The sequence below is a fragment of the Plectrocnemia conspersa genome, unplaced genomic scaffold (assembly GCF_051122295.1).
Source record: "Plectrocnemia conspersa isolate PC_06_02 unplaced genomic scaffold, ASM5112229v1 ptg000005l, whole genome shotgun sequence".
Taxonomy (NCBI): domain Eukaryota; kingdom Metazoa; phylum Arthropoda; class Insecta; order Trichoptera; family Polycentropodidae; genus Plectrocnemia; species Plectrocnemia conspersa.
Genome location: NW_028277169.1, coordinates 11,952,445 through 11,968,146, shown reverse-complemented (window position 1 = coordinate 11,968,146; position 15,702 = coordinate 11,952,445). Strand labels below are relative to the sequence as shown.

The 15,702-nt window shown below is 30.6% G+C and overlaps 3 protein-coding genes and 1 long non-coding RNA gene across 4 annotated transcripts; 3 read left to right on the top strand and 1 right to left on the bottom strand.

Annotated features, from left to right (window-relative positions):
- The first annotated feature begins 196 nt into the window (after window positions 1–196).
- TM9SF4 (transmembrane 9 superfamily protein member 4) lies at window positions 197–6,830 on the top strand. Its single transcript, XM_088187125.1, has 9 exons — window positions 197–295; window positions 563–942; window positions 1,015–1,170; window positions 1,238–1,515; window positions 4,026–4,229; window positions 4,297–4,714; window positions 5,057–5,240; window positions 5,307–5,445; window positions 5,506–6,830. Exons 1-9 carry the CDS (start codon window positions 287–289, stop codon window positions 5,604–5,606), a joined length of 1,869 nt encoding a protein of 622 aa, XP_088043251.1. The 5' UTR covers window positions 197–286; the 3' UTR covers window positions 5,607–6,830.
- LOC148234866 (uncharacterized) lies at window positions 6,759–9,082 on the bottom strand. The gene is made up of 5 exons (XM_088187131.1): window positions 9,012–9,082; window positions 8,835–8,887; window positions 8,698–8,773; window positions 8,548–8,624; window positions 6,759–8,473 (listed from the first exon to the last, which is right to left on the bottom strand). The coding sequence occupies exons 1-5, from the start codon at window positions 9,028–9,030 to the stop codon at window positions 7,241–7,243; spliced, it is 1,458 nt and encodes a 485-aa protein (XP_088043257.1). The 5' UTR covers window positions 9,031–9,082; the 3' UTR covers window positions 6,759–7,240.
- Window positions 9,083–10,529: 1,447 nt separating this feature from the next.
- On the top strand, window positions 10,530–13,485 carry LOC148234865 (uncharacterized). The gene is made up of 5 exons (XM_088187126.1): window positions 10,530–10,600; window positions 10,885–10,949; window positions 11,014–11,089; window positions 11,252–11,334; window positions 11,406–13,485. The coding sequence occupies exons 1-5, from the start codon at window positions 10,582–10,584 to the stop codon at window positions 12,894–12,896; spliced, it is 1,734 nt and encodes a 577-aa protein (XP_088043252.1). The 5' UTR covers window positions 10,530–10,581; the 3' UTR covers window positions 12,897–13,485.
- A 175-nt stretch (window positions 13,486–13,660) lies between these two features.
- On the top strand, window positions 13,661–15,010 carry LOC148234864 (uncharacterized). Its single transcript, XR_015809758.1, has 2 exons — window positions 13,661–14,681; window positions 14,752–15,010. It is a non-coding gene; the product is annotated as an uncharacterized LOC148234864 (long non-coding RNA).
- Window positions 15,011–15,702: the final 692 nt, after the last annotated feature.

Below are 15,702 nucleotides of genomic sequence, written 5' to 3'. Positions count from 1 at the left end.
ATTCAACTTTACATATTATAATCAGGGACATTATTGGTGTTGTCAAAAGTTTTTTAATATTTAGATTGCATTAAGATTCATAGTATTTCATTAAATGAATCGTGGAAAACTATAATAAATTTATTTGTTAGTTATAAATAAATGTTGCTATGTCTTAGAAAAAAGTTGTTATGGCCAAAGATTTTAATGTGAAATTGTTCATGTATGCGTGCCTCAGTGACAGGTGTATGCGGCCGATGGTGGTCATTTTTTGGATTGATTTTTGTGTAATTTCCATCGATTTACCATGGATCTAGTGAGTAAAATCTATACAATTATCATTTACGAACCTAACTATACACAATGACGCTGAATTACAAGTCATTATATCCAACCTTAAATGTGTAGAAATAATGTCAAATAAAAAACTATCGATAAAGATGACGAAAACAATTTACAATTTTATGTGCTTTTCGTATGAGATACGCTTTTATTGCTTTATATTTATGTATAAAATAATAATATGAATATATTTTACATTGTATGTGTAGAAGTTATAAAATTGTATATTTTTTTCTTACAGAGACAATTAGGATGTTTAGTTTTATTCGTGACGGCCGTGAAGGGTTTCTACGTGCCCGGAGTCGCGCCCGTCGAGTTTCACAAAGGACAGACCATCGAAGTGAAAGCTGTCAAAATGACCAGCACGCATACCCAGTTACCTTATGAATATTACTCGTTACCTTTTTGTCCGCCGAAGGATAATACGTTTGTATATAAATCTGAAAATTTGGGAGAAGTTTTGAGAGGAGACAGAATCGTAAATACTCCCTATGTGATTCAAATGGCTGAAGACGTTCAATGTAAGCTTTTGTGCCACTCCAAAAACAATCCGATGAATTGGAATGCGGAAGAGTCTCAGAACGTCGCTAGCAGAATAGAGCATGAGTATTATGTACATTTGTAAGTATTGAACTTATATTTTTTTTAATATCAATAATTGAAGTAAAACATACGTAAATTTCATCATTATAGATTAGTGGATAATTTACCAGTAGCTACTCGCACGTTGAAAAGAGAGAATTCTGAAAAGATTGTCGAACAAGGATACCAATTAGGACACATGATGAACGGAAAGCCTTATATAAATAATCATTTGAAGTTTATCATACAATATCACATGCGAAGCGCGTGAGTATTTTTATTCAGTCCAAACTTTTGTGTTGATGAACGTATTTAACACGTGTTTATATTTTAGTGATAAGTACAGAGTTGTCGGATTCGAAGTGGAGCCCATGTCGCTTGATAGGGAAGAATTACAGTTTAGCGGGGACGTTTGTGGTTTTGTCGGAGAACCTAAACCACAATTAGTCAACAGTCAAACAGGAACTAAATTATTTTTCACATACTCTGTAGAATGGTTGGAATCGGACATCAGTTGGGCTTCACGTTGGGATATTTATTTGGGAATGAACGATGTACAAATTCATTGGTTTTCAATAATCAATTCATTGGTCATTGTCTTCTTCTTATCAGGTATTTTGAATCTTTTGTCCTGTAATTTTGTAGATTAACTTTTATTTCGTTAATAGAAGGCTTGTTGAGAGTACAGGTAAATGCTGTTAAATTCTGCCAGGTACACAATATCTCTTCTACCTGCTAAAGATTAAGTGTTTTGTGGTAATCTTAAAACAGCCTTGAAGAGAGAATTGACTGAAATGGCAACAATCATATCAGTGGTAATCTGGGCTCTTAAATAAAAAAGTAGCTTATGCTTGTTTAGAGGCATTACTTCTTCAGGTAGATTGTTAATACATTGACGCCGGGGTGTGCACGTATGTGGGTCTTGATTTTTTTCATAGCTATTTTTTATTTAAACGACGAAAGGAATTTAAAAAAGGTTTCATATTATTCTTTTAATCAATTATTTAACCCTTTCACCGCAGATTGCTTCTATAGGTGTCATCAAGAACATAATGCCATAAACCTTTGAGCCTACTAAGGTTATTTAGTATAATTTAAGGCTATAAATCAATTGAATTTATTCAACAATAATATTTTTTTAAATATGTATTGAGCAGTAAAAAGTGTAATATCATTTCTGACCTTTGTGAAAACAGGGATTTAAAAAAGGATCTTTAATATTATGCATCTTCATTTTTTTAATCAATTATTTAAACATAATATGTACCTAACTAACTGTCAGTCACTCACCGTCGTGAGGCACCACAGCTAGTTATACATAATTATTGATTTTTTAAATTCAAAATCAATTCCGTTGTATATTTTAGTTGCCTAGTAGACTATTGGTCATATTCTCACAGACTTGACACCAGAATGCAAAACTCGCGACTCGCAACTGTATTTTTTCTATATAAATTATAAACGATGTTTATGTATAAAATGCTCGATAGATTTCCATTTTTGTGATTTGATGCCCAAATAAGACTAGTTCAAAAGGCACCAATTTTTGTTTTATGCTAACTTTTATTTATGTATATACGTTACAGTGAATCTGTATTCCCCGGTGAAAGTATACTTTTACTAGTAGAAGTATACTTTTGCTAACTCAGTTGGTGAAAGCATATCACACAATAGATTTGTAAATTCACTGTTTGATGTCAATGAATCTATATTTTGTGAACTTGGTCATATTTATATTATTCAGGGTCAGAATAAATATTAAATGGTTAAAATAAAAATAGCATACAAACAGAATAAAAATATAGGACGATTCGAATTGTAATAATAAATGGCCATAATTATATTATTCAGCGTCAGAATAAATATAAAAAGGTCAGAATAAAAATAGCATAATGTCAGAATTAAAATATTTAACGATCATGTGACCAAAACTGTTGCACAGGTTAAGTGCGAGCGAGCATTGGTTTGAACATTAAACATCCCATGAATAACTCGCTACCAATCTATTTCATTGTGCGTAGTACGCAAAGGTAATCCTGTCAAAACTTATACTTTCACTGGCGTATACCAATGAAATTATATTTTCCTCTATAATAATATACATCCACTGGCGAAATGAATTTCCTAAAACGCCAGTAAAAGTATTCTTTCACTGCTAGTATGAAATCATTGTAACATATATAATAAAAATATAATTCACTATATCAGTAATTATGATTATATAAAATATGTTACTATCACTAGAAATTCCTGAAGCAAATAGAAATTAAAAGTAAACTAGTGTAAAAGTATATTATGTTTTCTACTATTTCAAAAATCGTAAAATGGGCCTTGAGTTGCATATCTCTGCGTTCGACACCAAAATGAATTTTTGCCGTGACAAATTTCAAATTATTTACGGTCATAATTTAGTCGTAAAATTGCTGTTCCTAATTTTTTTTATGTAGGGTAATAATTTTTTTTTAAAATAGTCCTCGAGTTACGGCGATTTAACTTAGGAATTTGTATTAAATATCATAGGATTTTGTATTAAATATTTAAGTTTCGAATTTGCCCTGTCCTCGCGCGAACACGTGTGTCCAGAGCGCCGGTGTCCATGTATTAACACTTAACCGACGGCTCTAGTAGTCCCTACGTATTAAGATCGCTGATGGTAATCCACGGGACAAGTAAAATCTTATTTTTTTAACCTCTGATATTTAAAAAAGGTCCTGTAGTATCTAACCTAATGTATCTTAAATTTTCCCTTGAATAGAGATCTTTAGAATTTTCAGCATGACAGCCATAAATTATATAATAAATTTTATTTTAAATATTTAAAAAAAAAAAAACACATTTTATATGTTAATTAATTACATTTCAATCATTATTTTACGCAACCCACAGATTAAAAACTATTGATAACATATTTTTTACAGATGTACTAATGCAAGTCAAAACTTGTTTTGACTTGTATTAGTTCATCTGTATGGCTATGTGTAAATTTTAACGCAAAAGAAAGAAATACATCTGTGACCTGTTCTTTTATATTGATTTATTGGTTATTTATATTAGTTTCAATCTATAAAATTATCAGACTATCATATTTTTTTATGCATCAAGCTCAATATATTATTTTACAGGTATTTTAACAATGATTATGATACGCACGTTGAGAAGAGACATTGCTCGGTATAATGCCGATGAAGGTGTCGATGATGTAATTGAAGAAACCGGATGGAAGTTAGTACATGGTGACGTCTTCAGGCCACCGAGACAATCCCGTCTGTTTGCTGCCATAATCGGCAGTGGAATTCAAATATTCTTCATGGCTTTAATTACAATATGTATAACATATTCCTTAAATGCTTTTACCGTTTATTTATATTTAAATTAATTATTTTCGATTTACAGTTTTCGCAATGTTGGGTATGCTATCGCCAGCTTCCCGTGGCGCTTTAATGACTTCTGCAATATTCTTATACGTGTTCATGGGTTTGATTGCTGGATATTTCTCGGCACGGCTGTATAAAACTATGAAAGGAAGGGAGTGGAAGAAAGCCGCTTTATACACTGCCACTTTTTATCCGGCTATCGTGTTTGGAACTTGTTTCTTTTTAAACTTCTTCATTTGGGGCAAACATTCGAGTGGTGCCGTTCCGTTCTCGACGATGATGGCTCTATTGTGCCTCTGGTTTTGCATATCGTTGCCTTTGATATATCTAGGATACTATTTTGGATATAGAAAACAGCCGTTTCAACATCCTGTCAGAACTAACCAAATACCGAGACAGGTACCGGAGCAACTGTGGTACATGAATTCGGTTTTATGGTAATTAAATTTTATATACACTTGTTAATGAGACATTACCAGTTTTTGATTCGAATGAGCGATTTTTATGCTATTAACCCTTTCGTTGCTGAAACCTGATACATGGATTTTTGCTACTTTGATAAAATTGCCAGATCCAATGTAATTGATTGAATACATTTTTACTAGACTTTAAGTTATTTGTTTCAGTTCTATAATATTTTTATTTAGATAGTAAACCTAAAATAATTAGCAACGGAAGGGTTAAATTTATGTATTTTATTTTATTCCACGGTGGAATGTCTCAAATGAATGACTGATTTATTTTATATCTCAATTTATAAAATATAAATTCATTTTTAGCACATTGATGGCTGGAATATTACCATTCGGTGCAGTATTCATCGAATTGTTTTTCATCTTCACTGCCATATGGGAGAATCAAATATATTACCTATTCGGATTCCTTTTTCTAGTTTTTTGCATCTTGGTAATTTCCTGTTCTCAGATATCAATTGTTATGGTGTATTTCCAATTATGCGGTGAAGTAAGTTATTTTTTTAGATAATATTTTTAAAATTTAATTTAATTAAACATAATTATAATTATTCAGGACTATCACTGGTGGTGGAGAAGTTTCATCGTATCTGGAGGTTCAGCTGTTTACATTTTGGCTTATGCCGTATTCTACTTTTTTACAAAGCTAGAAATTACTGAATTTATTCCTACTCTTCTATACATCGGCTATACAGGTAAAAAAATATAAAATATTAATAATGTTTTAAAAACTCATAAATAAATTATATTTATAGGATTGATGGTTCTCACCTTTTGGCTTCTAACTGGCACAATAGGATTCTTCGCTGCGTACGCTTTTATAAGAAAGATTTACGGAGCCGTAAAGATCGATTAAATCGACCGTTAGAACAATGCAATAAATAATAACGTTCTAATTTATTATCGCAATTTCGTGATCGTATAAAAAAATTGACTATGGAAGTGAGACAAATAATAGACATTAGTTAAAAGTCATATCTCCATTTTGACTTTCGTTTGTGATAAGTGCTTATAAAATGTTGAATATTATAATCAGTTTTGATTTGTAATCTTTTTATAAGCAATTTGGTTTTAAGACTATTATCTGATTAACCAAAGTTTGTTAAGTCAAAGTGAAAATGACATGTTGTTTTTTTTAATAATATAATTTGTATATGACATAATATTATTATTTGAATATACATATTACAAATAACTTTTTCCATAAAATATACATTTAATTTTTTATTTTATGACTTTTTTGACAATATGTATTAAAAATAAGATAAGATATGCTAAAATAACATAATAATATTTTTATGCTGTAAATATTAGGTTTTTCCTGTTAGTAGATGTGTTTGAAAGAATTTATATTTCCTTTTTGAATTTAAATTGCATTTATTATTTTTTTAATTGTGTACATTTGTATTGTCAATTATTCTCAAAACTCATTTTCTTAGAGAGGTTGTAATTTAAGTTTTTTATTATAAATTGGTAAAAAAAAAGCGCATTTTGGTGTAAAGTTTACATTATAGTGTAACGAGTTCACATAAATTTATAAATAATTGTTAGAAAAAAAGCAAAGATCTATTATAAGTGTTTCTAATTATTGAAAGAGTGCCGCTGACACTGTCGTCATTTTTAAAGACTTAATTTATTGTAATAATAATTATTCTTAAGCTATATAATAATAGATAGCACGTTTTTTCTAATAAATTGATTATGAGTTTAAAACTAATTTATGTAAATTAATACAACAGAGGCTCAGCTACTTTAAATGTAAAATTGATTTGTGTATAGATTAAATCGGTACAAAATAAAAAGTTAGATATAATCTTCGTTAGAAAAAATCAATGTTGAGAATCTGAATAAATTTAACTTCAGTCGATGGTTGTATCATATAGTAACATCTATATATAATGGCATAGTGCACAATTTATCTTCTCGCAGGTAGACTCTCCGTCTTTGTGTAATCTACACGTCTGTTCGTATTTAATAAATGAATTTATTATTGTAATAAAAGACATTGTTTTTGACAGGAGTCTTCCTATATTTATTTTGTGATTTTGTAAATAAATGTATAAATAAACAATCATCTAAATTATTTATTTTATTTAAAAAAAAAGAATAGCCTTAACAAAAGATAAGTTGGAAATAGATTTTTTTGTACATTTGCCACCCCCCGCCCCTTTAATTTAGATAAAAATACACATTTAAAAAAATACTATTAATTTTAATGAAATCAAAATATTAAAAAAAACGACCACTATCTGGCGAATTTTTGCCCCCCTCCATGCTTGGCGGATATCTCACCAGACAAGCCCGATTCGTACGTAAGTATTGCAAAAATTGTATGAGTATTTTCTAGCCCCCCTAACTACACGCACACAAAAAACATGTCCCCAATTTACCGTGTTATTGAGGGGTCTACTGTACATTGGTTATGTTTGATTCCAAAACTTAGAATAATAGTAAATTCGTTAAGCATAAAGGGAAGAGGTCAAAAATGTTTTACCTACTTTTGTTATGACTTTGTAAATGTTGTCTAAGATGGAGTTCTGTATTGAATACTTTTCCACATTTTTCACATTTAAAATAACGGACGTCATTATGCATTCGCAAATGTAATATAAGACTGGATTTAGTTAAGAAATTGTTTCCACATGTTTCACATTCAAAGTCACGTGCATCACTACTATGAATTAACATATGTTTCGAAAGATAGTATTTAGTTTTGAATGTCTTTGCACATGTTTCACAAACAAAGTCACGAACATTGCTATGAGTTAACATATGTTGTGAAAGATAGCATTTAGTTTTAAATGTTTTCGCACATTTTTCACATTTAAAATCGCAAACATTGCTATGAATTATTAGCATATGGTGTGAAAGATGAGATTTGGTTATGAATGCTTTTCCACATTTTTCACATTTAAAACTATGAACATTGCTATGAGTTAACAGATGGTTTGATAAGTTGGCTTTAGTTATAAATGTTTTCCCACATTCTTTACATTCAAAATTACTAACATGAGTTAACATATGTGATGAAAGATAGAATTTAGTTGTAAATGATTTTTCACATGTTTCACATTTAAAATTACGAACATCACTATGAGTTTTAACATGCCTTAAGAGCGTGAATTTATATTTGAATGTTCTTCCACATTTTTCACATTTAAACTCATGAATATCGCTATGATTTTGTAAATGTAAAGTAAGATGATATTTAGAAATGAATTTTTTTTCACATTTATCACATTCAAAGTCACGAATATCGCTATGAATTTTCATATGTCTTGAAATTATGATTTTAGATTTGAAGTTTTTCCTACATGTTTCACATTTAAAATTGCGATCATTGTCATGAGTTAGCATATGATATGAAAGATTAGATTTAGTTTTAAATGCTTTTCTACATGTTTTACATTGAAACTCACAAACAATGCTATGAGTTGGCATATGTTGAGAAAGTTTGGATTTTGTTTTGAATGCTTTTCCACATTTTTTACATTCAAAATTAAAAACATTAGTATGCGTTAGCATATGGCATGAAAGATTGGATTTAGTTTTGAATGTTTTTCCACATTTTTCACATTTAAAATCACGAGTATCACTATGAGTTTTCATATGCCTTGAATGTATGGTTTTAGATTTGAATTCTTTTCCACATTTATCACACTCAATTTTATAAGAATTCATATCTTTATTTTGATTTCCATTACAAATTTCCTCTTCTGGTTTCTAAAATTTAAATATATTCGTTAATAATAAGTTACATTAAAATGCATAAAAATAAAAATCTATTCGTCTATTACTTTGGAAATGTTGTTAGTTTGATGAGATAAAACTTCCACAGTATCCGTCTTAAGTACATCTTTAACATCGTGCATTTCTGAAATCATGTATAAGTAAGCAAAAATGAAAATATATTAAAATAATATTATACATATATAAGTATGTCTAACCAATTTCTAACATGTCGTCTATTTCGTCTTTTAATGTTTCTTCACTGCTATCGTCCTCACATTTTACTTGTTCCATCTTTAAAACAAAACACTTTATAATCACATGCTTTAACAAGAGTTAAATATTATTATATTACCTCGACTTTACATTGAATCGTGCTACCGAAAACAAATGGTTCCATGTCATCTTCTGCAAAGACAAATTTTAATACTTGGAGAGAACGGCTAATTAACTTATAAATAATTTAGCGTTGTGTAAAATATATGTCATTAATAGACCAAAAGAATCTTCCATTTGTATTAAAAAATAATACCTTTTTTGATAAACGTCATCCTACCCCAGTGTCATGTTGACAATTGACGTAAAGACCATTCATAAGCAAAGTTTGGTCCAAATACGATGAATTTTCAAGCATTGCAGAAAATTAGGAGCGCATAAAATTTTAATCGTGTGAAAAAAAAAATTAATAATAACTGCTGACAAAATCAAATATTAGGCAATTGTATTTTCTTTTTCGATTTGTATGATATCGTTTTTTAATATATACATACATTAAGTTCTTAATATTTATTGGCGATGGAATAAACCCATGCGCAAGGTAATTGATGGAATATTATTGACATTTTTTCTTAGGCTCACTACTCATGGTTATCTAAAAATCAGGGCTTTGGAGTCGTAGTCGGAGTCGGAATTGGAGTCATGGAGTCGTGGTGTTTTGGCCGGAGTTGGAGTCGGAATCGGAGTCGTGAAAAATGAGCGACTCCGAGCATTTTTTTAAATTATGAAATTTATGAATTTTTAATTGCGTAATAATGAATGTGTATAGCGTATGAATATTAAACGTGTAGAAAAACACCAAAAATACCTGATAAAATTTAACTTTTTTGAGTCGGAGTTAATTAAAAAATTGACATAAAAATGCGTTTGTCAAATTAAAAAAATTCTGGAATACGTGCAGGATTCGACACGTTTTGTGAACACGCGCAAGATTTGACCTGTCTTACTTATATTTAGTCTGATGACAAATAAAACATTTAAGTTTTACTTTTAAATATTATTTATTTATAATATGTTTATTATATATACTCAGAATGTGGCTCCCCTAGAATTTGATATAGCTCCCTAAAAATTAATTTTTGGCTTGTGCCCCTCTTGAAATGTTCTGTGGCCATGGAGGCTACGTTGCATTAGTTTTTAGTACCGCAGGCGCATATCCAAAAGGTAACGATAGAAAATCACTATATTTTTTTTATTCTCATATATTTTATAAAATGCTTACAATAAATTCACATTTTATTTTATATATTGCTCATTAAAATTGTACTCTATTTTATTACAATAAACTTGAATAAAAAATATTTTAAAACATTCAAAACTATCTTAGAAATTTTATAAGCGATCATCCATTCAAGTATACACCACTGTGCTTAACTTTGGTCGTTCGTTACGCTAGCGAAATGCTAATGCGCAATTTATATATTTTATTGCACACTTCAAATAAAATTTTGATTAATTTATACATTTATTTAGTGATTATTTGTTATTATTGTAATGCATAAACAATTTGTTTTATAGAACAAAGTATTTATATGAATGCCAGATCTCTTAAAATAATATCCTGTTAAATAGTATCCTTTATTATATAGCGAAAAACAAATTTTCTTTAAATAATCTTGAAAAATACATATTGCCTAAAAATCACAGCTCTTTTAGCATTTATTTTTTTGTTTACTTATGAGCAGGGATGAACGAGTAATTTTTGGTTTGTCTTTGCAAAAGAATGGTTTAAAAGTGAAACGTTTTAATTCTCCATTTTTTCGCCATGCTCGACAGTTCGCTGAATTGTGACCAAACGCTAGCTGTCAAATTGACAAAGTGTCACTATGGCGTCTATCAAAACTGGTATTATTTTATTTTTTTGATCGGAATCAACAATCAAAATGAAATCAAAATAACTTGAATTTTTTTCTTTTCGGCTAACAATACTTATCCGTCAATTAATTTATACTCACTTGAAAACGAAATATACTGTATTTACTAAGGTGATCAGACGTCCTCCTTGAACGAAGAATTTCGAAATGCCCCTTTTTTCAGCTTCCGCAGCAATCTGCCCTTTTTATTTTTAGCGTCCTTTAATATTTTAAAAATCTGGTCACCTTATATTTATATTTGTTTCATATTTGCAGAACCTGGCATCGAAAACGACAATGAAACGGTAGCTTCCGTTAGCACAGTTCAATGTAAAGTCGAGGTAATTAAACGTAATAATTGTTAAGTTACTTGTTAATGCTTGTGATTCCATTGTTTTTTTTAAGGTCTTCAATGTGAAAAGTGAAGACAAAACCAGCGAAGATATATACAAAAATGATATGGATGACATGTTTGAAATAGGTAAGACATACAGGTGTATTGCCAATTTTTATTAACCAGCTCCCAGCTTGAAAAGTTGAGAATATTTTACATAAAAATGATATATTGACTCAATTTGAAATATTCAACGTATGTTTACAATATTTTAATATATATCAATTACTCATTATTATATGATTTCAGAAATGCATGATGTTAAAGATATTCTTAAATCGAATATCATCAGCGTGGATGCATTATCTCACCAAATTTATAATGTCACCAAAGTAATAGTCAAATTAATTTTGAATTTTATTTATTTCAATATTTATACTAAGTAGTGAAATTTTAATTTCAGAAACCAGAAGAAGAAATATGTACTAAATTTCAACGTTTTCATGATGATTCTTATAAATTTGAATGCAGCAAATGTGGAAAAGCATTCAAAACCGATCAATGTCTTTCACAACATGAGTTAACTCATAGTGCTATTCATTTTGAATGTGAAATATGTGGAAAAGCATGTAAAACTAAAAAATGTTTTTCACGACACATGCAAACTCACAGCGATGCACGTAACTTTAAATGTGATAAATGTGAAAAAAAATTCATTACTAAATCCAATCTTAATTTACATTTACTAAATCATAGCGATATTCGTGATTTTAAATGTGAAAAATGTGGGAAATCATTCATACAAAAATCCGTCCTTTTACAACATATGCCAACTCATAGCGATGTCCGTAACTTTAAATGTGAAATATGTGGAAAAAGATTAAAATACAAATTCACACTTTTAAGGCATATGAATACACATAGCGTCGTTCGTAACTTTAAATGTGAAAAATGTGAAAAAACATTTAAAAATAAAATCACACTTTTATCCCATGTTTTAACTCATACCGATGTTCGTGATTTTGAATGTAAAGAATGTGGAAAAGCATTCAAAACTAAAAAATGTCGTTCATCACATATGCAAACTCATAGCGATGTTCGTGATTTTGAATGTAACAACTGTGGAAAAGCATTCAGAACAAAATATATTCTTTCAATACATATGCAAACTCACAGCATTGTAGGCTTCGCATGTGAAAAATGTGGAAAAGCATTCATAACTAAATATGATCTATTAGAACACATGCAAACTCATAGCGATGTTTGTAGTTTTGAATGCGAAAATTGTGGAAAAGCGTTTAAAAATAAAACATGTCTTTCACGACACATACAAACTCATAGCGATGTTCATCATTTTGAATGTGAATCATGTGGAAAAGAATTCAAAACTGAACTCTGCCTTTCTCGTCATATGCTAACTCATCGCAACGTTAATGAATTTGAATGTGATAAATCTGAAAAAACATTCAATACTAAATCCAATCTTTCATTACATTTACTAGTTAATAGCAATGCTTATAACTTTAAATGTGAAACATGTGGAAAATCATTCATACAAAAATCCACCCTTTTGCAACATTTGCCAACTCATAGTGATGTCCGTAACTTTGAATGTGAAATATGTGGGAAAAAATTAAAATATAAAGTCACACTTTTAAGGCATATGGACACTCATAGCGTTGTTCGTGACTTCAAGTGTGAAAAATGTAATAAAACATTTAAAAATAAAGTCACACTTTTATCACATATTTTAACTCATACTAATGTTCGTGATTTTGTATGTAAAGAATGTGGAAAAGCATTCAAAACTAAAAAATGTCATTCACAACATATGCGAACTCATAGTGATGTTCGTGATTTTATATGTAATAACTGTGGAAAAGCATTCAGAACAAAATACATTCTTTCACAACATATAAAAACTCATAGAAATGTAGGCTTTGAATGTAAATAATGTTGAAAAGCTTTAAAATGAAGAGAAAATCTTTCACAACATGCAATCCCATTTGAATGTGAAATATGTAGAAAATCATTCATATCTTTTCATTCTTCTATTACATATACCAGTTATGTTTTAATTTGAGAAAATAATGTGTCGAGAAAATTGGGCAAGAAAATAAATATTTAAGTGCCAAGATATCATTCGAATACATACCATGGATAAGTAGTTTTTTTGGACTCTTGACTCCTTTACGTGTAACTTTTTTGGGATTAAATTTCCTAAGATGGTAAATACTCCAACTTATATTTCATTTTATAACCTCAGTTATTGAATTATCGTGCATTTTGCACAATGAGAAAATTTGGCAAACAACATGCGGAAAGGATAAAGTACTCACTAGAAATTTAATTTAAAAAATGTCAATAATTATTATTTTTAATAAGTGTGAGTTAATGATTTAGTAGCGGTAATGCTTATTACATAATGTATATTTTTTATTATCTATGCATACATTTAATAACACCAGAAAACAACTGTTACGAATCTTAACGTAAGATTTGTGTAATGTAAATAAATCTTGAGACGACTATTTGAAGTAAAACTATCGTTTAATTTTTTCCCTCAATAAATCTGCGTTCTTCTTATTCGAGTGTGACTAAACCATGCGCGAGGGCTGTCTTACTGAGGCTTCGAAGGACCAGTGAGTCAGCGTTTACCTTTAAATGCGTTTATTTCCACAAATGGCCACCCGGTGGTTTACAATAAATACGATGGCAGCTCCACGATCAGTTGCTAAGACTGTCAGACGACAACGCTGGCGTACGAGGTGTTTTAATTTGCTTCTGTTTGATTCCACTGTTCCGTCTTTTCTATATGTTCAACAGCGAGTAGGTTCATTTCTGCGTCCGAACTTAACGGTCGCCAACGGTGTAAGAAAGAGTAGTCACGGACGGCACACTGCACAACCCGATTTCAAGGCAACAAACGGAATAACTAAAATATTATTGATCACTCTAAATGGGAGTTTCGGTATTTATTTTTTAGAAATACGCCACTGGCTTGGTTATAATAAGTTTTTCTGTGCATGTTCCAAATAAATCCGAACAATTATAAACGTATTTAAACACTGACTATTTTCATCTCCAGATAATAGTCTTAAGTACTTGCTAATTATCACGGCGCAACGATAAAAAACACCAGTTTTACTCTCCACAGCGTTCACGTATTTATAAATTTATTACATGGAACGGAAATGAATCACCACTGGGTTTCCCGAACTGTTTAAACTCAAACCTAATCTAAATAAATTATATTCGTTTAGTTCGGTTTGGGTTTAAACAGCAAATGGACGTTTCGCAACTGTGCGCATGCGCGCTTGCAGTGAGATCACAGCATTTGCACATTTATAAATTTAATATATAGAATGGAAATGAATCACCACTGCGTTTTCTGAGCTGTTCAAACCCAAACAAATAAACTGTTGGAACTAACAAGCTAACTGCATATTATTTTTATTAAAAATAAATTCGCATAGCAACAATGAATTTATTTTTAATATACATATATTGCAAATTAATTAAATTGTATATAATTAATATTTTACACGTGTTGCTCATTAATAAGTGATTGTCATCAATACACGTCTATCGTATTAAATATTTAGTATGAATATGGAGCGATTAAAATAAATAAAGGTCATTAACCAGTCGTCAATGACATTTCAATACCATTATATCAGGGACGTCATTTCAGGTTTTTCCACAGGAGGGTGGAGGGGAGGGGGGCAAAAGTTGACCAGTCAGTGTTTATTTTTTTAATATTTCATTAAGATTCATAGTATTTCATTAAATGACATGCATTTTTCTAGCCAAATTCATTGGAGTCCCGTTTTAGAATCTACGTCAAAAGCAATAAAATCGTGCCGTCGCTTATCTAGAATTCATATTATGGAAGCCGAGTTTAGATTTGCTATGGCCAAAACTGGTCGGCGCTGGGGTAGCATTGGCGTGACGGTTCTCTCTCTCTCTACCGGCAAGCCCGTAAGGGTTCGGACGCGTGCCGTCGCGCGCGCGCCCCTTATAATGTAAACACCGTTAATCTTCAATAAATATATTACTGCAGCGGCTCAATCTGTGTCTAATTGCCACCCATCACCATCACGGTCCCTAAAATATTAAAACTTTTTATAACAATATTACAATTTAAAATAAATGAAAATCGAATGCCATCTAAACCGAATTTTAACCAACTGGAGAGCGCAAAAAACAAGTATCCCTTTTTAGAAGTCAAAAATCCAAGTCAAAAGAAATTGAATATTATTACAGATACATATTCAAATTTAAGTGTGTGAGTAGATGGTGCGCGGGGCAAGCACCGGCTGTGCGAGCCCGCTGTTGTCGCCAAGAGAATGTGTGCCCGTCACTCCAGTGTTACCAGAGTGCCGCAAAGTTTTGGCCATAATAAAACCTATATAAATAGGCCCCCTACAGTACTCCCCCATTGCAATTTATAATTGCGAAATTGAACTAGAAAGAGAAAAGGAAGACCTTAGTGTTGCTGCTCTGCACACTGGTTTGTCTTAAAATTAAAATCCGCCGAAAAAATAGATTTTGTAATTAATTTCCCTTTGCTACAGTTTCCTTACATGCATATTTTGTAAAATTTCATGTATTTAGAATAAAATATTCGCACGCTGCGCCATAATTAAAAAAGCCATCCAACACAAAATGTAGTGATGATATGCCAACAGATTTATGTGATGGTTTGCCTTTCAAAAGTTTTTTTGAATGTGCAACGAATAGTGTTCCACTGAACACTA